Source organism: Prunus avium, chromosome 3, assembly GCF_965620075.1.
Source record: "Prunus avium chromosome 3, drPruAviu1.hap1.1, whole genome shotgun sequence".
Taxonomy (NCBI): domain Eukaryota; kingdom Viridiplantae; phylum Streptophyta; class Magnoliopsida; order Rosales; family Rosaceae; genus Prunus; species Prunus avium.
In genome coordinates, this window is record NC_142286.1 from 1,686,661 (window position 1) to 1,709,967 (window position 23,307).

Genomic DNA, 23,307 nt, shown 5'->3' on the forward strand with positions numbered 1-23,307 from the left:
GCAATCTCACTTTCCCGGGAGTTTTTCTGTTTGAATCTTAGGTATAAACCTAACGGTCATAGGCATGCTCTCCAGCTGCTCTTTCCCTGTTGGCGTACATTTTTACATGCCAATTTGGTAAGCTGCTTTCATTTTCTTACATGGTTTTGGTTTTGTACTTTGGGCTTCGGTCAATATTTTTTAATAATAATTTTTATTGTTATTGCTGTAATTGGCTCGCTCAATGTTCGATTCTGAAGTCTCTACATTTACAAATTGTCTAACGATTTAAAACATGACACGTTAATTAGCATAAAATTGCTTTTAGTAATGTCTAACAAAAAAATAGTCACAAAAGTGCTTTATAGAGAAGCACGTATTAGGTTTTTTTCAAGAATAATCCAGAAAACACTTGAGTTTTCAATAAATTTTTTAAAATGCTTCTCTATTAGAAGAACGTTATGCTAAGCTCGTCAGAACATCTTTTGTGGTCACTTTTTATTGCAAAATATTTTTGATTAATTGGTCGCAAATAAAATCTAAGTTATCAATGTTTTCCATACCTTTCATTTTGTTGGGTCTTATAGGGCCGTTTCTGTGACGATAGAGCCCATATGCTAAAGCTTACAAACAGGCCCAAGGGGTACTAGACAAACAGATGCCTGTTTTGTTATTTTCTTTTTATTTTCTTTTTATAATTAGTTATTTATATGCACACATTCATCATTTTTATAGTCACAAAATTTTCACTATAGCGTTTCTAAATGATTCTAATGTTCATTTCATTCGTGTGTGTATATATATATATATATATATATATATATGGGCACGCACAATTGTATTGTTATTATGTTCGTTATTTATAAAATTTTATGGTACTAAAAATAGAGTTTTTATGCAAAGTGCAAATTTTTTTCATTCTATTTTAGATGTCTAACTAAAATGTTGGAGGAAACCAAATGTTAGTATATATATTTTAAATTAGTTGTTGTATTATATAATTTAATATTGATTAATAGTATTATAAAAAACAACATGACAGTCTAAATATATAATAAAATCTAGTTTTCTCAATGAGGTCAGGATTGGGTTACACATGTACAATTCTCAAACATCTAAAAGTGTTGTAAAAATGCTCCAAATTGAAATTGAAATAGGCAAGATTCAAGTCCGAATAGTTGGTCATGAGGAAATAGTTTTTTGTTTTTTATTTTTATTCAGATGAGGAAATAGTTACCACCACCAAATTAATACCATTTATCTATTTTAGTTGTCACCACAAAATCAATATCATTTGTAAGAGAAGGGATTCAGTTTGCGTGGGAAGGATGTGGCTCCGCTTTGGCTGGGGACGACATTGACAACAGATTGTGAAAACACCTAGTCTTTTTGTATTGTCTTTATGGGAGTAATCGTGGTACTCTTTTTCCTTATCAGATTTTCCTCCCTTGGGGTTTTTAAAGGTAAGGTTTTAATGAGGCCACAATATGACTCCTCTGCCGATTAGAAGTCGATGTACTATTTCATTGTTTGTTTGAATGAAATTCCACCATTTAATCAAAAAGTATAAAAGTATGCCACATCAGTACATGACATTTACAGCCACAATAATCGAAGATACCTACACTACAACTTTGAAGTATCCTCCCGTGCCATCAAAACATTCTTTATCAAGTGCCTAACTTAAACAAAGTGTTGGGATGCGTAGTAGAAATGAAAATTGCTCGAGGATTAGGAGACCCTCAAATCCAAATATCTAATAGTGAGTTTAGGTACTTGAGATTGATGTAACCTCGATCTAACAATTTGATCAACTTAACCCCGAGATTTTTATGTTGCTTTTACCTGATGTGCATTGCCTGCATTTCCCGCACTCTCGACAATCCTGAAAAATAGCTATTGGGAACTTATATCACCTGAAGAAGTATAGCAAATTAGCAATAATAATATAATGTCACAGCAGTGCGGAGTAGTTGATCATCCTCATCCTACAAACCATTAAAACCTTATTGATATTTTCTCTACGCCTTTTTGTATTTCTTATATAAGTGAAACTGTCCTTTACTTCAAACCTAAGGAAATAAGTTTTGGTGCTGTAGTGTATCACAAGAGCAACAGTTCAGTATAGCATGGTTATCTTCAACACACTGATTGTATCACTCCTAGAACAATGCTTGGCTCTTCACCAGTGTGGATGAAGGTAATCACCGATTTAAAAGCATGAATTGTTGAAAATGGTGGGGAGTACCATATTAAATTGTTGTTAACTATAATCATTTAATGTTGCAAAGATAATAGGAGAAAATGGTGAGTGTGACATCTCAGTAGGAAGGAAAAAGTTCTTCCTCACCAGTGAGGAGCCAAGCATTGTCCTCACTTCTATACCTCAAGGATCACCTCTAACCCAAACCTGAGCATCCAATGGAAGGGCCAATTTAGCTCAACACATGTTACAAGCAAGGCACATACATCTAGAATATAAAAAATTAACTAAGAAATCGACTAAACAATTTTATGGCCTGATAATTGGAAACCACTTGTGCATTATGCTATAGTTTCTCAATCTTACATAAGATAGCTAGTACTATAATATAAATATAAGTAGATGAAAAAAAATAGGGAAATAACTTACCCTGTTGCTTCATGGCCAAATATTCGAGGAAAAATAGCCTGCAAAATAACAGGGGGGAAATGGAGTAGGATGAAATACCAGTATTCTCATGAATAAATTCAGCACCCTTTTTCCTAAGTTCTTATCAGGGAAGTATAACTGCATTGAAAGAACGGCGGTGTGGATGAAATACGAGTATTCTCCTGCTTCATGTGATGATGTGAGGGAGAAGGTAGAAGATGCTCTTTAAGGAGAATCCATGTTCAGTAGTAACCATCAAGGGGTATCCATAAATAATCATATTTTTGGTATCAACATACATAAATTACTTTTTTCAGTAAGATGAATACTCAGTTGATACTTAGCTCCTGATAGGTCTGAATTTCGAAAAATTTAAACAGGATATTAATTCATGGATAAGTTCATTACTTTAAACCAAGGTTTACTTCTTCTCAGTTACTTTAATGACTAATCTTGAACAATTGTTTTACAAGAAAATTAATCCATCCAGAAAGAAGAAAGCATATCTGGCAGTGGCACAAACAAAGTTTTAATTTTTCTTGGTCAGACAGAAACCATAAGTAATAGTTAAACGAATTTTCCTAGCCAGATAATGATTATTTTCCTAGATGTTCAAGAAGTAGGAAACAAGAAAAAAAGAATTGAAGGAAAAGTAATATTGTTTTATCTCTATTTGTGTTGAACAGAAGAAGAAAAGAAAGGGGGGAAAAGAGGAGGACAAAATAAGAAGAGGAGAGTACCTGAGACTCCCAGGCAGTGATGTCACTGCGACAGAGAGAGGTGCAGACGACTTTGATCCTTATCTCCATTGCCTGAGGTGGATTCACATTCACTTCCTCTATCACCAAAGGCTTTCCAGCTCCCCATGCCACCGCAGCTTTTACAATTTTTTTAAAAAAAACAAAATAATACATGATTAATAACTATAATTAGAAGCAAATTCCATATTCATACTGTGAATGTGAAGATTGCAGCAAGCATGCATTGTAGAAATTGTTGTGAATTAGAACTAACTCACTCCCCTTTAGACCTTGTTGTTGATGGACTTTGGACAAGACTCAATGATGGATGAATCTTACACACACACACAGAAAATAATCAAGCACTAAAGACACAAGTGTTTATAGAGGTTCAGCAATTTGCCTACATCCTCTTTGGTGATCCCCTTGAGAAATTTCACTAGTGAAGATAGGTTACAACTTTGGTTTACAAATGGAAACCCCCTTAGAACACTACCCACACAATCTGTTTCTCTCTCACCCTTGCTCAACACCTTGATACACTTGAGAATTCTCTCCTCTTCTTGACTCACTAGTTCCCAGCTACTTTTCTTCCAACTCTCTCTTACTCTCTTACAATTTCAGACTTGCTCTCTCTTTCCTTTAATACATAAGCCTCTAGACTTGAGAGAAGACCCTTGCTTTGTCTCCTACGTTCTGCCCTTGAATACCTGACATAGACCACAGGTTAGGCCAGCCACAAGCTATGTATTGATGGTTACTTGTGTAGCCACCCTATATAGAACCATAGGGTGGTTACACCTTGAAAACAAGTCTTCCAATGTCCTTCAATGCTACCTCCAACCTCCCAACTGATTGCCAACATTCTTCTGACTTAGAAGTGACCCCTAGAGTCCTTGCAAGTAGGTAGGAGGCGATAGCCCTTGAAAATGGAGTCCAAAACTCGAGGAATCAGAAACAGCACGTGCTGGGCGACCGGTCGCAAATAGCCAGCGACCGGTCGCTAGTCGACTTCGCTCCAGACTTCGACTCTGCCTGAAAACGACCGGTCGCAAATAGCCAGCGACCGGTCGCTAGTCGACTTCGCTCCAGACTTCGACTCTGCCTGAAAACGACCGGTCGCAAATGTCGTGCGACCGGTCGCTAGTCCAAGAATTAGTATCCTTTATGCGAGCCAATTTTCCAACAGAAATAACATACATACCTTTGCAGGTGATGACATCGGGTTGTTTTACGCAAGGCAATGACATTTGCATTTGTTGTGCAAAGCTTGTCTTTCCTGAATTAATATTTCGAAGACAAGACAGATAGACAGACAGACAGCGAACAATGAACAAAGAAGAACCAGATGAGGGAGATGACGAGGTTGGCTGGAGTGAGCAAGCAATTGTCTTTAGACAACGAGGTTGGGAAATAGTACATGTTGCTGCTCTATAGGAGAGAACCAACATATTACCAACATCAGGTGGAGGTTCTGTCAGTTCCAGGTCAGGATCATCTCCCCATATGAATCAGAACCACCCCGGCACCCAGACCCTAAACCCTAAAGAACCTGACCCACCTTGGCACACAGACCCGCCTAGCGCCGCCTAGACCCGCCTAGACCCGCCTAGAGCAGCCTAGCGCCGCCCAGACCCGCCTAGCGCAGCCCAGACCCTCCCATCGCCGCCTAGACCAGCCCTACAATGCATAAGTTTGAAAAATCGCTAGGCAGTAGGCTTAAAGAACAAAAGAAAAGAACCAGACCCACCCTGGCACCCACACCCGCCTAGCTCCGCCTAGACCCGCCTAGCGCCGCCCAGACCCGCCTAGCGCCGTGCAGACCCGCCCAGGCCGCCTAGGCTGATTTTTCTTAATGCAGAGTATGGATTGGAAGGAATGGTTTCAACAAGAGGGGATATTTGCTTCCAAGGTTGGTAAAGTATGTAGGTTCTGTTGCCCTCAGTGTAGGACATTAAGCATATCTATAGGTTTTTTTTTTTAAATTCTTCTATATATGTAGGAAAAGAAAAAAATTGTAGAAATAGGGAAACAAGCACGGTAGACATTTGTGAGAACCAACCAACCCTAGTCTGCAATCTGCATTAAGTGAAAACAGGGTTAAGCCTGTCCGAAAAAATTCGAGTACAGCAGTCAGATCAGAGTTACCGCACTCGAGGCGACTGTTGGTAGGTTTGATTCCCATCCAGCCTGGGGTGAAGCGGCGAGAAATGATGCAGCGGCTTCTGGCCTTGTCGATGAGCCATAGGATGAGTTGAACGGGGCCTAGGCTCCCTTGAATTTTCATTGGCAGATTCAATCCGTTCCAATGTCTCCACAACATCCTTCATTGATGGCCGGTTTTTCGGATCAGTTTCAATGCACTTTAGAGCAAGCTGAGAAATTCGGAATGCAGCTTTGACAGGATATTTTCCCTCCAACCGGGGGTCCATAATTCCTTTCAATTTTCTTTTATCTGATAGGAATGGCTTTATCCAGTCCACTAAATTATGTTTCCCACTCGGACGATTTGTATCAAGTGCACGCAAGCCTGTCAATATCTCGACCAGAACAACACCAAAACCATACACATCGCTCTTCACAGACAAATGCCCTGTTCAATCAAACATGATATGAAGAATGTTATGGAATTAACTTGAATTTGGCCAAACCAAGGAGACCACAAATTCAATAGGTTACATAGAATTACCTGTGGCAATATACTCAGGAGCAGCATAACCATATGTACCCATAACTCGTGTTGTCACGTGCGATTGACTAGCTGAAGGACCCATTTTTGCCAAGCCAAAGTCGGATATCTTGGCGGTATATGACTGCAATACAACAAAAAGTTTAAAAAAAGCAAAAACAAGTTTAATTTGTCAGTCGATAAGCAACTTCTGAGTTTCTTTTTTTTATATAATTTAGTCAGTATTTTCTAACCAAGCTTCAAACTTAAAAGCTACCGTGAAACCGAACCTCATGATTTATCAATTGAGCTAAAGCCTAAGAGTATCATTACTAATTTTTTCCTTTTTTGATTTTGTAAGAGTATAATTATTTGAATTACACATTGTTTGTACCATATCTGACCCTCCACTCATACAACGACACGTGGATCAGAGAAGCTCACCCAAGTACCCAAGGCCTCGAACAATCGGCATCGGCTACCGATGACATTGCCTCAAAGCTGCAAACAACCGATACAGGCCCAGCTCGTCTACAATCGGCACCCCATACCGATTGTACATAATCAGCCTTGAAGCACCCGCCCGAAATATCTAAGGACTCGTGTCAACCTCACAGGGCCCTCCCACGAGTCCCACATCGGAAATGAACACCACAAGCATCCCAAATGCCCTCTATAAATACACCCTTTCACCATCAACAAAGGGGTAAGACTTTTCAGCTTGACTTTTATACTACTATATAGTCAACAGCAAGAGCTCTTAAAAACAATCTTACTCGAGCATCGGAGGGTCTTAGGCTGGTTCCACACCGGTTCCATAGACTTTACGAGCTTCGCTTATCTTCTATTCAGGATCAGCATCCAAGGACAGGAAGAATCGGCATCCAACACCCAATCGATCTCTTGATCGTCCATCCCACTTGTAAGTTGCACTCATCTCCATCTGTTCAGTTTTTAGTGCCAACACACATGATTTTATTCATAATAATGATTTGATGTTTCTTTCACCAGCATGATATGGTGGACAAGAATGAGATAGGTTGCACAGGAAGTGGTTGAAAACATGCCAAGGAAATGAGTACTATAAGATATCCGCCGTCATTAGTTTAGTACTCAATAACTGTTCATAATCAAATAGAAGTTTACCCCATCAAGTAGTATGTTTGAAGCTTTGAAATCTCTATAGATTACTTGCTTCTCTGATGTATGCAAAAAAGCCAAGCCTCGAGCTGCTCCTATTGCAATTTTAAGCTGTATATCCCACAGAAGTGGCTGAACAGCTGAGCCCCCTGCAGAAGTAAAAAGACCATGAAGTGTAAGGCAAAGGCAAAAAACGAACTTGATGTGTTTCAAAAACATATGAAGAACTTGCTGATTTGAAAAATGTATGACAAACTTGCATCACTTGTAAACACCCATATGCCTGCACACAGGGAAATGCTTGCATGTATACCCAGTTATGTCAAAACTTATTTATGCTTCTTTTCTTACTTCCAAATAGATGGTTTTCCAAGCTACCCTTTTGCATGAACTCATACACGAGCAGCAGCTCCGTGTCCTCCAAACAGTATCCCAATAGCTTTATAAGATTAGGATGAGATAGTCGCCCTAAGAAATTCACCTCTGACTGCACCAAAAAATAACAATCAGATAAGCACACAATGTGTAAACTAAATTGACTTGATACACTGTTTACAAACTTTATACTTTTAGAAAACTGGTCAAATACACGAGAAATCCTCCAAATGTACAATTTATGTATGTGTGCAATGGATGAGAGAGAGAGAGAGAGAGAGAGAGAGAGAGAGAGAGAGAGAGAGAGAGAGATCAGGGCTTGAGTTGAGGGGTTTGGAATAAAAGAACTCTAGCGACTTGGCCCTTTTTTATTCAACTAGAATCCACAATATCATCAAATTGTTTTATCACTTTGAACTCTATATCTCCCTTAAGTTGTTGTGGACTCAGGGCACCGGCTGGATAAACCAATCGGCACTCCACCCTCCTAAATAAGCAGTGGATACCACAGCAATCGAAGTTTCAAAGATAGTTAACTAATTCACAGTTTAACTTTCGTCTACAAGATTCTAACATCTCAAAACAATATTTTCCAATTTGGATTAACCTATCTAAAGGGTCATTTAAAATTATAGAAAAGTTGATATAGATCCAATTTCTCATCTAGAAGTTGGGTTTAATCCTCGAATTTGGTGACTTTGATACAAGTCCTTTGACTTTTGTGCCACATAGGATTACATTCCTTTTTAAATATTGTTTGATGTAATCTTTTTATTTTATATATTTAAAATAATTTTTTGTTCCAATATTGCCCATTATCTTAGATTACTTACCTTAATGAGATAAAACGTAAAACCTAAGGAATAATGAAGTTATTAATTGCAAGCAAATTTTATGGTGGTTTTATAATAAATTATTAAATTTATGGTAAGTAAAGCACCTAATTAGGAAGACCTTTTTTTTTCTTTTTTAAATGTTGGACATTGACATATATATAGGTTTTCTACGTTTTTAACACTCCATTATCTCTTTCTTTTCTAGCCAACCGAGTTCCTCCCCTATCCGCACACCACACTGCCTTCTTCAATCCTTTCCAACAACTGTCTTGTATCATACAGAATAAACTACAGCCACCGCGGAGAAAACCAGCCGTCTTCTCGAGTCCGCCACTCCCTGGTGTTTTTAACTCTCCTAAAGAAACCTAGAAACCCTATATATATGTTTTCTCGAGTCCGCCACTCCATTATCTTAGATTACTTACCTTATGGTGGTTTTTTATGTACCGGAGATATAGGTAGCATATATTGTCCGACTTATGTTTTTATGCACCTAAGTTATAGGTAATTTAATATTCTCCTTGTTTATTTTTCCACCTTACATTTAGGTAAGATGTTTTGTGGTTTGTTCAGCCTATGATGTAGATATATTATCCTATGGTATAGATATATTGTCCTATTGTCCATTGCATAGGTATAATATGTCATATTATCTATTGCCTATTGCATAGGTATATATATGTTTTTTCCTATTTTCGACAATGTGTAATAGTATTTTATCTACCTCTTTTTTAGGTAACATACAATTTTATTTTGTCTATTTTTTTATCTGACTTATAGGTAGTCTTCTAATTTATGTTCCTAACTTATAGGTAACATGATTTATCACTAAGTATTTTTCGTTACTAATAATAACACTATTTACCTGTATGTCAAGTATATAATCTAATGTGGGTGCTTGTCTGATCGATTGGTATAATTTGTGGGTCTTTACTTTGTATTGATTAAATTGTATTTTATCCATATATTAGGAATATTATCAAGGAAAGAATTCAAAATTTAAATTATGGAATTCAATTACAAGGAAATAATGTATTAAATTTAGATTTTCAATGTGTTTTCCTTATTTACCTCAAAGGGTAAAATTGACACAACAAAAAAAGTAATAAATGTCAAAGGACCTACATCTAAAACTAAAACCGCGAGGACTAAACCCAATTATAGCTAATCGTTTTGGACCTAGATCTAAGAAGCCCTTAAAATTAAGCTTGAAGGTAACAAGCTAAACTGCTAAGACAAAAACAATTGAACGTCACCAATTATATTAATTATTTCCCAAGTCGAGTTAAATTACCTGCCATTCCTCAAACCCTTGCAAGCTCTCAGAACTCAATTTTTTCACAGCAATCACTGTGGTTTTTCCAGACTTGGTTGGTGCCTTTTCATCAAGCCAACCTTCGAAGACCATCCCAAAGCCTCCCTCCCCAAGAACTGTATCTGATCTGAAGTTTCTGGTTGCAGCCTTCAATTCTAAATAACTGAATATCCTCAAGTTTGGGGTGGGTAAGATCTGCCCATGTGGACTGGCCTCATCGCCACTTGCTGCTGAGAACTGGCTATTCCGAGATAAAGTACTCCCCCCTGAAGATGTGGTGTTACTGGTTGTCTGAGATATGTTAATGACCCCTGAATTAGAAACAGTATAAAGTTAGAAATGACACTCACATGAAAAAGAATGGAACTTTTTTTTCTTTTCGTCATGCAGCAAGTCACAAGAATATCAACTTTCACTTGACATCCAAGAAATTCCAAGAGAAACAAAATCTAGTAACTTGAATAATGAACTAGATCAGAATATTCATTATTCAATTACTGGTCAAAACATAGTTCAGAAACATAATTTTGCATTTGAAAAGAAGGAACTTTGGCATGAAGTTTGGATTTCAATTGATCATAGGCATTGCTCAAAATCTAGTAAGAGAAAAATCAAATGCAACAAAACTCAAATGAAAATTTGAAGAGTTAATGGAATCTGGTGAACGACAAGAACAAATCATCAAAATTTACTTGTGGGCTACCTGTAGTGAGATCACCAGTAGTTACTGGCGTTGGGTTCCCAGCTGGAGAACCCCAGCAAATCCCCATCTTTGTCTCTTTCTCTTTTCTCTTCTTGTTGGATGCTATGTGGACAAACAGATGAAGATGAAGAATTTGATGTGCCTAAACTGGTCCTTTTCTCCTTGTCTGGTCTTATCAACTATTCTATCTCCTTCAAGCTTGAACCACTAAATGGGTATTTCTCTTTCTCTCTCTTCCCTCTCTCCCTCCACTATCCAAAGAAAGAAAAGAAAACGGACAAACGAATAAATAAAAAACCTCCGACTTCGTTATGTCTGTGTTTTGTGTACCACCCAATTTAGCATCCAAAGGAAGGACAAAATCAGAGCTTTCAGTCTTAAAGACCGATTCAATAAATAAATAAAAACACGGTTAAGAGGCCCTGGGTAATGCTGAAAGCAGACTAAAATGGTGTTGTTTTTCTAAGTCAACTGCCGTGGCCTTGTGAATCAGTCAGTCAAGGAAACAATTTCCATTCAAAGAAAGCAACCAGAGAGAGAGTTGAAATTAATAAATTAATAAATATCCCAAGAGACATCTGACTGAAAAAAATAACTTAATTGTCGGTCACGCTGTTATTATTAGTTAGTACGATTGTCCTAAACAAAGAGGTCTTTCTGTTCTGCCCATTGACATTTTGTTTGATCTGTTTGATGATTTTTGTTCCCTTATATATCTATGGTTAATCGTGGTTTAAAAAATATATATTTTAAAAAAACTTTGTATTAACCTGCACTAATAACCTTTAGGACTGGTATAGGGTTGTTCCTGATAGTCCTTCTGATCGCATGATGAACCTTCCAACCACTAGAAAACTGGAGAGCTTCAAGTCATTTTTCACCTTTCATTTCATCCTAAACCATCTGCAATTTTCCCCTTATTGAACAGATGGAGAGGTGGAGAGCTTCAAGTTGATCCCTGTGACGCATGTTGCAAACATCATACGAAGGACACAATTTTTCAAGCCAAATTGCTCTCTTGTCATCATTGATTTCCTGAAACTACATTCTTCTGCCAATTTATAGGAAGGAATCTTGAGCATATTAACGAATCTTGTCATTTTTCCCTTTCCAAGACCTTGAAGAGCTTCATTTGCCCACTCCGCCACTGCAACACAACAATGAATCACCAACAACAACTAAACAAAAAGGCAGACCACAATAATTAACAGTAGTCTCCCTATAAATTGTGGCTTTAGCTTCCACTTCCACCACCAACAAACTTCGAGAATCAAACAGAGTTGAATTATAAAAAAAAACAAAGAAAAGTGAGGAGCAATGGATGCTAGTGTGTTCAGGGCTGTGGTTTTGATGAGCATGCTTATGCTTGCAATAGCTCGAGCTGATATTAGTCCCTCTTGTACCAATGCGGTTCCAAATGGCAACACTCTTGGTCAAGTTGAAGATGTCTCTGATCCTTCCAATACAAATCATGTGGTTCCAAATGGTCATCTTATTCCTTTGTGGTTTACGATGTGCGAGGAAATGCATGTTGAGCCCAATATGCCTTTGCATATGCATGATTAATTGCAAGTTAACTCTTTCGGATGTTGTGTATAATTATACACAAAATTGTGCCAACTCCATTGCCATCACAGGATTATTGAGGTAATGTTAAGATATAACGAACACTTACAAAAATTTCACTCCCCTTGGCAGTTTAGAAGATAATGATGATATTCGTCCTACATCATAATTTAGGACTTTCCGTTGTTTGAAAAAGATATCCGTTTCTCTGATGATCACTTTACAAATTTTTTAATACTAGTACCTAACTTAATCCAGTTATGTCTATAAATATTGCATAAAATGGTTCTTCTGCTTGAGCTTTTACAAAAATATTATGCAAATAGAAAGTACTTCTTAACTTTAGCAACAATCCATTTTGAATCATCTTAATAGATTAAATACTGCCAAGAACCTGCAAATGACAACGGAGACTCGTTTAAAATTGTATCAACAACTAGAAGCAATAAAACCATGTACTACCAAATCTCTTCATCACTTTCACAAAAGAGTAAGATTTCAAACCACTTAAGCATGTAACCAGATTCCAACTCACCCCGCAGATCAAAAACTAAGACTGACTTTCAGAGAACCAACACAGAACAGAACCTAGTAAACTATTGCATACTCTGACATGACATCAGCCAAAATAAAATCAATGGAGGAACATAAATTCAAGCCTTAAGTCAGGAGTAAAAGTAAAATTCACCGACACCGCATTAAAAGCGAGAAATTATTGCAAAATAACAAGGGATGAATCTCAATTGCTCCTGTTTGGTTCATTTTCAGTGAGAACAAGCAATCATGGAAAATAGGGATCAGGGTGCAGCTCAAAACCATGCTTGTGCTTCCTGCAAGCAGCAGAGGAGAAAATGTGATGAGACCTGTGAAATGGCCCCATACTTTCCAGCCAGTAGGTACAGTGAGTTCCAAAATGCTCATAAGATCTTTGGTGTGAGCAACATCCAAAAGATCATGGCCATGGCTGCACCTGATCAAAGACAGGCAGCTGCTGAAAGCTTTCTCACGGAAGGGAACACAAGGAAAAATGATCCTGTGCGTGCTGTCTTGGCATTATCAGAAGTCTCAATGCCCAAATTCGGGGACTTGAAAGAGAACTCTATATTATGAAACAGCACCTAGAACTTTCCAAGGAGAAGGAAGAACTTGTTGGGAAAAAAAACCAATCAAAAGAAGAAGACTTGCAGCATGACCAATCTGATGGTCTCAATTTCCCATCACCAATCCTCCCTGATCTCGTATGACTATGATCTTAATTTTTCTCCGCCTGCTTTTTTTTTTTGTTTAAAAATAGTATAGCCGCGCGGCTCTACGCCGCTCTTTTATTTTATTTTTTTAAAGAAATAGTATAGCCGCCCGGCTATACTCGGATTTGCCCCTTTTTAAAAAGAAACTAATTTTTTTAAAAATAGTATAGCCGATCGGCTTCACTTGGCTATATTTTTTTTAAAGAAATAGTATCGCCGCCCGGCTATACTCGATTTTTAAAAAATTTTTAAAAAAGGCAATGGTATAGCCGTGCGGCTATACTTGGCAGAATACAAAAAGAAGATCGAATTCAGAAATGAAAGCTACCATGACAAACCCACGATTACAGTTTTCAATTGGACACTTAAAGAGTTTCCCTTGGTGCTGAAGAAGATGACGATTTAAGTCGTCCTTTCTTCTGAAGCTGGAAAGACAATCATCCACTGAAAAAACATATGGCCGCTGTAAAGAATCAGCTAAATGAACAAGCATTTAATTCTAACTGAATAGTTCGTGATTGAGGCTTGCTTGATGGAGCTTCCCAAGAGGTCTCCCACCTAGTACTGGTCCATTCAAGTCAAACCCTCGCGCATTTTGGAGTTCTTTGTGTGGGATCCAATGCTCCACATTGTCCAGCATATACTTCTTTAAAATGTCGATTCCTGCAAAAACTATCACTTCAATTGATGCAAATACTACAGAAATCTCATCCAAAAACTGAAAAATAAGCTAAAAGGAATTCACGAAGGAATAACCATATAATTTCAAAGTGCACAGGTCAAGCATTCAAACCTCAAACCGAGCAGTACGTGATTGAGGTTCACTTGATGGAGCTTCACAGGTGGGAGATAAAGAATAATTGACTGACCACTTTATCTACTTTATCTAATATTCCATAGTGATGGTGTCGGCTAGTTGTAGTGTTATCATAGTTGTAGTATTATTATAGTGTAGTGTTATTATAGTGTCGGCTTTACAACTCAAAGGCTCTCTCGATACAGGTGTTAATATTCTCATCATCCCATATAAAAACCATCTCCTTGTAATCGTGTAAGATATTGATTTGATAAGAGAAAACATTTTATTGAGTACTGTCTTTCATGGTATCAAGAGCCTAAGACTTACTGTCTCCTTTTCCTTTCATAATTTTTTTTTCTTCTGACTTCATATCATGGCCTCTTCGACTTCATCTCTGTCTGATTCCTATTTCTCGAGCATTTCCAACTTCATCTCTGTCAAGCTTGACCGCAAGAACTATTCTTGTTGGCTTGCTCAAATTGTTCCTGTACTGCGTAGCCGTAAACTCATGTCCTATGTTGACGGCTCCAGCTCCTGCCCACCACCCACTATTTCTACATCTTCCTCCAAAGAAGGTGACGCTCCATCTTCACCTATTCCTAATCCTGCATATGATGAATGGATTCAAAAAGATCAGCTTGTGTTGTCCTGGATAAATGGCTCTCTCCACTCTTCTGTTCTCTCCACTGTTTCTCGTCTCTCTACTGCTCGTGACACATGGTTGTCCCTTTAGAAGCGTTTTGCCTCCACTAATCCTCATCGTCTGTTATTCTTGCAGAGTGAACTTCATAACACTCTTCGTGGTGATTCTTCTGTCCAAGAGTTCTTGGATCGTATCAAGTCTATTGCCGATGATCTAGGCCAGGCAGGTGAATCGGTTTCTGAGTCTCTTCTTGTCTCTCTTATTTTAAAGAATGTTGGTCTGATGTATGAAACTGTGGTTTCTGCTGTCCTTTCCCTAGGGACACCGATTACATATGATAAACTTGAGGTTCTACTTCTCTCTGCTGAAAAGCGCCTCCAGTCCGCTTCTGTTCCAGCGGCTATTTTCTGGCGTCTTTGCTTTAGTGGCTTCCAGAGGTCGTGGTGGTGGCCACCGTGGTGATTCTTCTTCTAACAGTCGCGGGTCTTTCTCTACCTCTCGAGGTGGTGGCCGTCGTGGTGGCTACACTCCTGGCAGTCGTGGATCATTCCAGTTTGGTAATGGTCGTGGTGGTTCTTCTCTCAGTGGTCATGGTGGATTTTTTCAGCCACGATATGGTGCTTCAGGGATTCTTGGTCAAGTCCCTTCTCAGGGTGTTCGTGATTCTTCTTCTTCCTATGGTGGGTCTACTTCTGAGGTTCGCCAGTGTTACTCATGTCAAGGCTTTGGCCACATCGCCAAAAATTGCCCATCTCGTTTTCCTCTACCTTATAACAACAGGGCCCCACCCCAACGACTTCAGGGCATGGCTGCATATCATTCTCCTCCTCATGGTGTTCAGAATTGGGTTACAGATACCGGTGCAAATGCACATGTCACCAATGATTTGAGTCATCTTTCACATACTAGGGAATATCGTGGTTCCGACACCGTCGCGGGTGTACTTGGTGGACAAGGTTTAAAAATTAATACCGTTGGCGATACTTCTTTTTCCCATAACAAGTTTTGTTTTGCACTTAAAGATATTCTTCATTGCCCTAATGCTTCTTTGCCATTGCTGTCAGTTCACAAATTTGCAAAAGATAATAATTGTTTCTTTACCTTTTATCCCGACAATTTTTGTGTGCAGGATTTGGCGACGGGGAGGACTCTTTTCTGGGGCAAGAGTGAAAATGGTCTCTATCCGTTTAAATTCTCACCAAACTCGTCTTTTCAAATCTTTCCAAATCGTGTTGCTTTGTTAGGTGTCCGCGTTGATAGTTTCATGTGGCATTCTCGTCTTGGTCATCCAGCTTCTCCCACTTTGCAATTTTTAATTTCCCACAATAAGTTGCCATTGTTTGGCACGAAAGTCCTCTCTAATTCTGTTTGTCATTCGTGTCCGCTTGGTAAAAGTGTTAAATTACCTTTTAGTTCTTCAATGTCTGTTTCTACTTCACCGTTAGAACTTATCCATTCCGATGTGTGGAGTTCTTCTAATAAATCTATTTCTGGTTTTAATTATTATGTTTTATTTGTCGATGATTTTTCTAGATATTCTTGGATTTTTCCCATGAAATTAAAATCTGAAGTTTTCTCTCATTTTGTCACATTTAAAACTCTTGTTGAAAATATGTTCTCCACTAAAATTAAAACCTTTCAATCTGATGGTGGTGGGGAATATACTAGTTATCAATTTAAACAGTTCTTAGATAATCATGGCATTTTTCATCGTAAAATCTTGTCCTCACACTCCTGAACAGAATGGTCTAGCAGAACGCAAACATAGGCACATAGTGGATACAGGTCTTACCCTTTTGGCTCATGCGTCAATGCCTCCATCCTACTGGGTTGAGGCCATGCATACTGCAGTTTATTTAATTAATCGTCTTCCAACTAAAGTCCTAGGTTTTCAATCCTCTTATCAGAAGTTATTTAATAAGGAACCTAATTATGTATTTTTAAAAACCTTTGGTTGTGCTTGTTTTCCATATTTACGTCCTTATAATCATAATAAACTTCAATTGCGGTCTACCAAATGTGTATTTCTTGGTTATTCTTTGAATTATCAAGGATATAGGTGTCTTGATCTTAAAACTAATAGAGTTTTTTTATCCCGTCATGTTGTGTTTGATGAGAACTCTTTCCCATTTTCTGAGGCTAATATTGCTCGTGTCAAGGATGTGTCCTCTTCTTCGTCAAATTTTGTGCAACCCCTTCACATCGTCGGGCATCTTCCTCTGCATACATCTTCTGTGACTGCTGCTAGCTCTTCCCAAGGTACTATTTCTCAAGTGGGCTCCCCTACATTATCACCAAGTTTTTTATCACAAACCAATCTCCAACAAAATTCTTTAGCCGACCCTTCTCCTCATGTGGGTCCTCCACTTGTCCCTCCACCATCTTTTTTTTTTTGGTAAAGAAATGGTGGCAAAGTGTGCAACAATTCCGAGCCGGGGAGGGGTTAAGGTTAAAGCTATCCCCATGAGGTTCTTTACACATGCGGAGCATCGAACGCAGGACCTCACTGAGGAGCCTGCTAACATTCCCACTCTGTCTCCTCCAACCCAATCCGAAATGCCCAGCCCAACCACTCCAAAGAGTACTCTCCGCACCTATTTTCGAAATCCACATCGTCAAATTGCTTTTTCTCCCCCAATAACCTCTTCTGTCACCAACCCTGTTTCTGAACCACATTTACCAAGTACATCCTCTTCGTCTTTGCCCTTAGTGAGTGATTCTACAACTCATTCCATGGTGACTCGTTCTAAGACTGGTATTTCTAAACCTAATCCTAAATATGCTAATCATGCCTTCCTCGATTCTCTTACTAATGAATCTGTTGAGCCAACATCTTTTTCACAGGCTCATAAGCTTCCTAAGTGGCGTTTGGCAATGTCTGATGAGTTTAATGCACTTCTTCGTGCTGGAACTTGGGATTTGGTCTCATATCAACCTCACATGAATGTTCTACCAAGTAAATGGGTTTTTCGTATAAAAAGGAATTCAGATGGCTCCATTCAGCGGTATAAAGCACGTTTAGTGGCTAATGGGTTTCATCAACAAGCGGGCCTAGATTATGGGGAGACTTTTAGCCCCGTTGTGAATCATTCAACTATCCGACTTGTGTTGGCTCTTTCCGTTCAGTTTCATTGGCCCATTCGTCAACTGGATGTGCAAAATGCATTTCTTCATGGATATCTTACTGAAGAGGTTTATATGCGCCAACCAGTTGGTTTTGTCGATCCCACGCATCCGCATCATGTGTGCAAGCTTCGTCGTTCTTTGTATGGTTTAAAACAGGCTCCACGAGCTTGGTTTCATTGTTTCTCTACTCATCTTATTCAATTGGGCTTCCAGGCTTCGCTTGCTGACTCATCTCTTTTTGTCTACATTCATGGCTCCGTTCGCATTTATCTTTTAATTTATGTTGATGATATTTTGGTTACTGGTAATGATACTGCTAGTATCTCCTCTTTGATTTTGGATTTGGGTCGTTTATTCTCTATGAAAGATCTTGGGCCAGCTCACTATTTTCTGGGTATGGAATTAACTCGAAATTCTCACGGTTTATCACTTACTCAATCCAAGTATATTGTTGATATTCTTAAGCGTACAAAGATGCATGAAGCCAAACCGGTGTCAACGCCAGCTATTTCAGGTAAACGTTTCAGCATTACGGATGGTGATCCTCTTCCTGATGCTACTGAATATCGGAGTGTTGTTGGTGCCCTTCAGTACTTGACTCTCACTCGTCCCGATATTGCGTTTGCGGTCAACCAAGTTTGTCAGTTTATGCATCGTCCTACTACTATTCATTGGATTGCCGTCAAACGCATTCTTCGGTACCTCAATGGCACAATTACTCATGGTTTGCTCTATCGCCCTAGTCCACTTCATCTAATTGCTTACTCTGATGCGGATTATGCGGGTGATCCGGATGATCGACGGTCCACTGGTGGGTATTGTATTTTTCTTGGTAACAACTTGATTTCCTGGAGTTCGAAAAAGCAGCGTGGTGTCTCTCGTTCTAGTACGGAAGCCGAATACCGTCAATTAGCATATACTGCTGCGACCATCTCCTGGCTACGTTCTCTGTTCCAAGACTTACAGCTTCCTCTCTCCGTTCCTCGCATATGGTGTGATAATATTAGTGCCATTTCTTTGGCTGCCAATCCCGTGTTTCATGCTCGCACGCGCCATGTCTCGGTTGATTACCATTTCGTCCGTGAGAAAGTAGTTCAGAATGAGCTTGATGTTCGTTACTTGTCCACAGTGGATCAGGTGGCTGATATTTTCACCAAGGGACTGTCTGCTGCCCGATTTACTCTTCTTCGTTCCAAGCTGACCGTCCATGAGCGGCCTGTCAACTTGCGGGGTGTAAAGAATAATTGACTGACCACTTTATCTACTTTATCTAATATTCCATAGTGATGGTGTCGGCTAGTTGTAGTGTTATCATAGTTGTAGTATTATTATAGTGTAGTGTTATTATAGTGTCGGCTTTACAACTCGAAGGCTCTCTCGATACAGGTGTTAATATTCTCATCATCCCATATAAAAACCATCTCCTTGTAATCGTGTAAGATATTGATTTGATAAGAGAAAACATTTTATTGAGTACTGTCTTTCAGGAGACTAGTCCATTGAAGTTAAAAATGTTGAATCCTGCAAAAATATATATATATATATATATATATATCTTCAATTGATGCGGAAATTACAGGACCTTCACACCCGAAAAGTAAGGAAAGTTATAGACACAATCAGCTGTAATGAAGCTATCAAACTAATAGGTACGTAGCACATCAAGCTATACAAGCAATACCTCAAGGGAACAATAGCAAACAATAACTAAAGGAAATGGCTTTGCATGTGTCGCTTGAAAGTAGCACAACCTTCTAGCTTTTCTGCATGTTACACATCAAGCAATTTAAGTAAGAATCTACTTTGAACACAAGTAGGAAAAAAATAATATATATTCATGTTTGCACATCAGCGTTAATTTTTTCAACAGGACTAATAACAACATAATCTCCACCCAAAAATAAAAAAGATGGACATGGAAATTCATGTCCCATTTGTGATTCTGGATATTGAGGTGCTCATATTTGATATGCATGAAACGTACCAGGGCTGAGGTTGGTGCAGATGGAAGTTGTGCAACCAAGATTGCAGTAGTAGAGAGGGTCTGGGAGCGTCTTCTTAAAAGCTTTCAAACACAAGCCAGTACAAATTGTGCTGGCTTTAACACAATGACAGAAGAGCATGCATTTGAGCAGGCACGTTATCGACTGAGCCTGCATTTGACTCACCAAAAACACGATCATCGTCATGAGTCATGATGATGAGTACTGCTTGCACAAGTCTCCTGGAACCCTTTCCTTCCATATTGCTCTTTATATCCCATATTTCCTTCTTGAAATTTTGAGGTGCATGTAGAAGGTAAAACAATCCTTGAATTTATAGGCCTCAGTCTTAGCCATGAAAAGAAAAAAGGTGAAATTAAATTTTGTAGATCCTTGAGTAATAAGCTAGACCATGAATCCAATTCATGCATAGATTCAGATTGACATTTAATATACCAGGGTCTGCTTTCATTAATGGCATTTTCTGGTTCTCTTTAGCATACGCTAAGTGTCCTCTCTTGACATATGTTGTGGACAAGAGAGAGCTTTCTTGTATGTTCTTCATGCAGATCTTGCTTTTAATACATTTGAGAGTTCTAATCCTAGTCTTTAAAACTTCTGGTTGAGACCCTTTGGATTTGAGGTTGGAATTTCCTACAGTCCTGTCTAGTCCATCTTTTCCTTGTATGGCAAGATTTATATTATTTTCACCAAATTTATTCAGCACCAGTAAACAGCAGTCACCAACTACTTTATGGGAAGAACATAAAGTGTTTTATTACTGGTAATTTGCAGTTTATATATGTATTTTACTGAATCCACTATATGCACCAGTGTAATTTGTTAAAGCACATATAACATTCCATTTCGATTGATCCTTACAACATGTTCCCTCCTGGGATATACTACAAAACACAGATATAAGTTTTATTTGCAAATACAACAGTAAAAGCAGGAGCAGCAAGTTTTAAGTGAAATTAATTATTCCTTTAGTCTAATTACTTCGGAGAACACAGTACAAATCGTGCAGCATTCAATGTCTTTATTCCTTCAACCTTTCCTTCTAATAAGCTTGGAGGTCAACAGAATCCCAAGAATGAGAGCCATTCATTTTAACCACAATGGTTCCTTTGTCAAAACCAAATGCAACCCTGTAGGAAGCAAGGAAAGTATATATTGATAAATATGCTGGTAAAACAATGCAATAAAACAAATGCTAACAAGCTAAGGGCAACAAATTGAGAGGCATTTGCCACATTTACATGCTTGTATATCAAACGGTTACTCGCAGAATCATCCTTTCAGATACACATCTAACCCACAAGAAAGAACAAAAAAGAAACTTACTTGTCTGATCCTTTCAAGTGTCCAATGGCCCATACTCTTTCAAGAGCATAGTTCAATTTGCTCTCTAGCCTGTGATACAACAAGAATTGTTTACAACATGAGTGTCGATCAAAGCGATGCAATAGCAAGAATTAAACAGAAAACTGTGTCAATTTAATTTGTAATGTAAGTAGTTTGGATCCGAAGTTACCTAAAAGTGGTTGCATTCCATATGTGAACGTTCCCATCCTCAGAAACTGTAATTATTATGGGAAGCTCAGCATGAACACATACAGCTGTTACATTGTGCTCATGACCTTCTAGAGTTTGCACACAACTTTTGGTTTCAATGTCCCATACCTGTTGCCAAAAAAAATTACAAATAAAATTCAAATTAGTATGACACACATACGCATCATAATCGTATGTTACAATAGAGCTAAACAGAAAGCTGATAACCAGCATTTGGTCCCAAACCTTAGCAGTAAAGTCATCTGAGCCACTCAATAGATATGGTTTATCCCTGCAACTGAAGTAATCGATGCAATTAACTCCTTTTGAGTGGCCATCTAAGGTAAACTCTGCGGTAGGAGAACCAATGTTCCATATCTACAATGAAACAGGACATTGTAAAAATTTAAGTGCCACAAAGGTCATGACACCAGAAATATTGCAGTTAAGTAATTTCCAACAAATTAACAGTGCCTTCAATACCTTAATGGTGCCATCTAGCGATGCACTAGCAAAAGTACTGGTGTCTTTCGGATTAAATGCCACTTGCATCACATAGTGCGAATGCCCCTCGAAGATCTGAGTACATGACCAATCCTTCTCCCAATCCCAAAGCTTTATAACCTTGTCATCAGAACATGACAACAGATATGGTAAAGTGGGATGGACAGCAACACTCCTGATGAAGTCTGTGTGTGCTTCATATTCTTTGATCTTTTCCATCGTATCATAGTTGTATACACGAATGTATTTGTCATCAGACGCGGTGACAATCCAGTTTTCACGTGCTATGAACTTGGCTGACCTCACTGCAAGCGCAAAAACAGATGTTAAATACAAAGTCATGACCAGTTGGCAACATCAAGAACAAATGAAAGAAAATCATGTACCTGGTGACTCAGTGACCTTGAAGGACTTCTCCAAGGTCTGGACCAGTAAAATTAAGTTAGCCCCATCGGGAAGATTTATTGAAAGGCATGAAAATCCCGAATCGGGTAATTAGGAGTTTGATATTAATGGTGAAAGTAACAATGGCTCACCTGTGACTGGTAGTTCCAGATACAAACAGTTCCTGAATACAAACTTACTAGAATCCTGCATGGAAATCATTACATGATAAGAATATGAAAATCAAAGTTAGGAGATGCAGAAGGCATTACAAAATTGTCAAGGAGGTAGAATATTACCATGGCTCAGTTGGATGTTGATCCACAGATTTAAACCTTTTTGAGTTTTGAGCAAATTCTTTCTGGTCCGGAAATTAATACAACAGCTTAGAATCAAAATTGAAACACGTCTTATTTCCATAAAATTAAAATTTAAAAAAAAAAGATATGGGAATAGCCATACCTCAATAGTTAGTGAAAGAGGCTGCTTCCCATCAAATTTGTCAGTTGCAAAATTGAAACAAAAATGTGTTAGTCCAATAATTTCAAGTATAATAGGCATGCATAGTCCAATAATTCAAATGACTTTTGTCTTTTTGACCGAGTCAGACTGAAATAAGCCTGAACCCCATTTCCTTCTGGTCTTCTTGTATATTAGACTAATAAATAGTTTCTACCAACATATATAGCTATAAGTCTGGCAATGGTGAAGCGAACCCCATTTTGCCATATTTTATAATGTCGTAATACTAGGAAAATCATACTTAAATAAGTTACAAGGTGGTACATAAATGTGGTTTCCCTAATATTTTTTTCATGACAGGAACATATGAGCTCAAGTATTCCCTCCCCGTCAAAAAGAAAAAAAAATACTTAATAAGAAGATTCATAACATGATGGAACACAACATTAAGGGAAACAATGTGAGCTAAAAACAAGTAATAAACTCACCATTTTTTGTGAATAGCAGGAAGGATGTATAATGATTGATATGCAAAATTGGTTGTGATGACTTGAGAGATATTGAAGATGAGATAGACGAACTCTTTTTATAGCATGGAAAATTCTGTTCATATGTCAATACTAAAAGTCAAAGACCTTTTTTGTTAATT

The 23,307-nt window shown here is 38.3% G+C and overlaps 2 protein-coding genes across 12 annotated transcripts; both read right to left on the reverse strand.

Moving 5' to 3' along the window:
* Positions 1-1,492: 1,492 nt before the first annotated feature.
* LOC110752373 (putative serine/threonine-protein kinase PIX13) lies at positions 1,493-10,969 on the reverse strand. 11 transcript variants are annotated; one of them, XR_015834642.1, is made up of 10 exons: positions 10,389-10,966; positions 9,665-9,996; positions 7,511-7,646; positions 7,166-7,308; positions 6,041-6,164; positions 5,500-5,944; positions 3,352-3,488; positions 2,612-2,649; positions 2,330-2,389; positions 1,495-1,864 (listed from the first exon to the last, which is right to left on the reverse strand). XR_015834642.1 is itself a non-coding variant. In XM_088250981.1 (8 exons), the coding sequence occupies exons 1-7, from the start codon at positions 10,453-10,455 to the stop codon at positions 3,374-3,376; spliced, it is 1,362 nt and encodes a 453-aa protein (XP_088107107.1). In that variant the 5' UTR covers positions 10,456-10,966; the 3' UTR covers positions 1,493-2,649; positions 3,352-3,373. The 11 variants fall into 11 exon arrangements, 4 of the variants coding, with proteins under 4 accessions (XP_088107107.1, XP_088107109.1, XP_088107110.1 ...); XR_015834641.1 differs by having other exon boundaries at positions 1,495-1,875; XR_015834636.1 differs by having other exon boundaries at positions 1,494-2,389.
* A 9,652-nt stretch (positions 10,970-20,621) lies between these two features.
* Positions 20,622-22,757, reverse strand: LOC110750012 (coatomer subunit beta'-1-like). Its single transcript, XM_088250153.1, has 9 exons — positions 22,659-22,757; positions 22,496-22,557; positions 22,349-22,403; positions 22,199-22,235; positions 21,792-22,117; positions 21,555-21,686; positions 21,289-21,437; positions 21,099-21,167; positions 20,622-20,902 (listed from the first exon to the last, which is right to left on the reverse strand). Exons 1-9 carry the CDS (start codon positions 22,755-22,757, stop codon positions 20,815-20,817), a joined length of 1,017 nt encoding a protein of 338 aa, XP_088106279.1. The 3' UTR covers positions 20,622-20,814.
* Between the last annotated feature and the right edge of the window lie 550 nt (positions 22,758-23,307).

Excerpts from the sequence above, each read along its gene's own strand:
- LOC110750012 (XM_088250153.1), bottom strand. The coding sequence starts at position 22,757 with ATGCCTATTATACTTGAAATTATTGGACTAACACATTTTTGTTTCAAT. Across the intron at positions 22,118-22,198 it reads CAAGGTCACTGAGTCACCAG|TGAGGTCAGCCAAGTTCATA; the intron begins GTACATGATTTT and ends TTGCGCTTGCAG. Across the intron at positions 20,903-21,098 it reads CACTTGAAAGGATCAGACAA|GGTTGCATTTGGTTTTGACA; the intron begins GTAAGTTTCTTT and ends TGCTTCCTACAG.
- LOC110752373 (XM_088250981.1), bottom strand. The coding sequence starts at position 10,455 with ATGGGGATTTGCTGGGGTTCTCCAGCTGGGAACCCAACGCCAGTAACT. Across the intron at positions 7,309-7,510 it reads GGAAAACCATCTATTTGGAA|GGGGCTCAGCTGTTCAGCCA; the intron begins GTAAGAAAAGAA and ends TTACTTCTGCAG. Across the intron at positions 3,489-5,499 it reads CAACAGTCGCCTCGAGTGCG|CTGCGGTGGCATGGGGAGCT; the intron begins GTAACTCTGATC and ends AAATTGTAAAAG.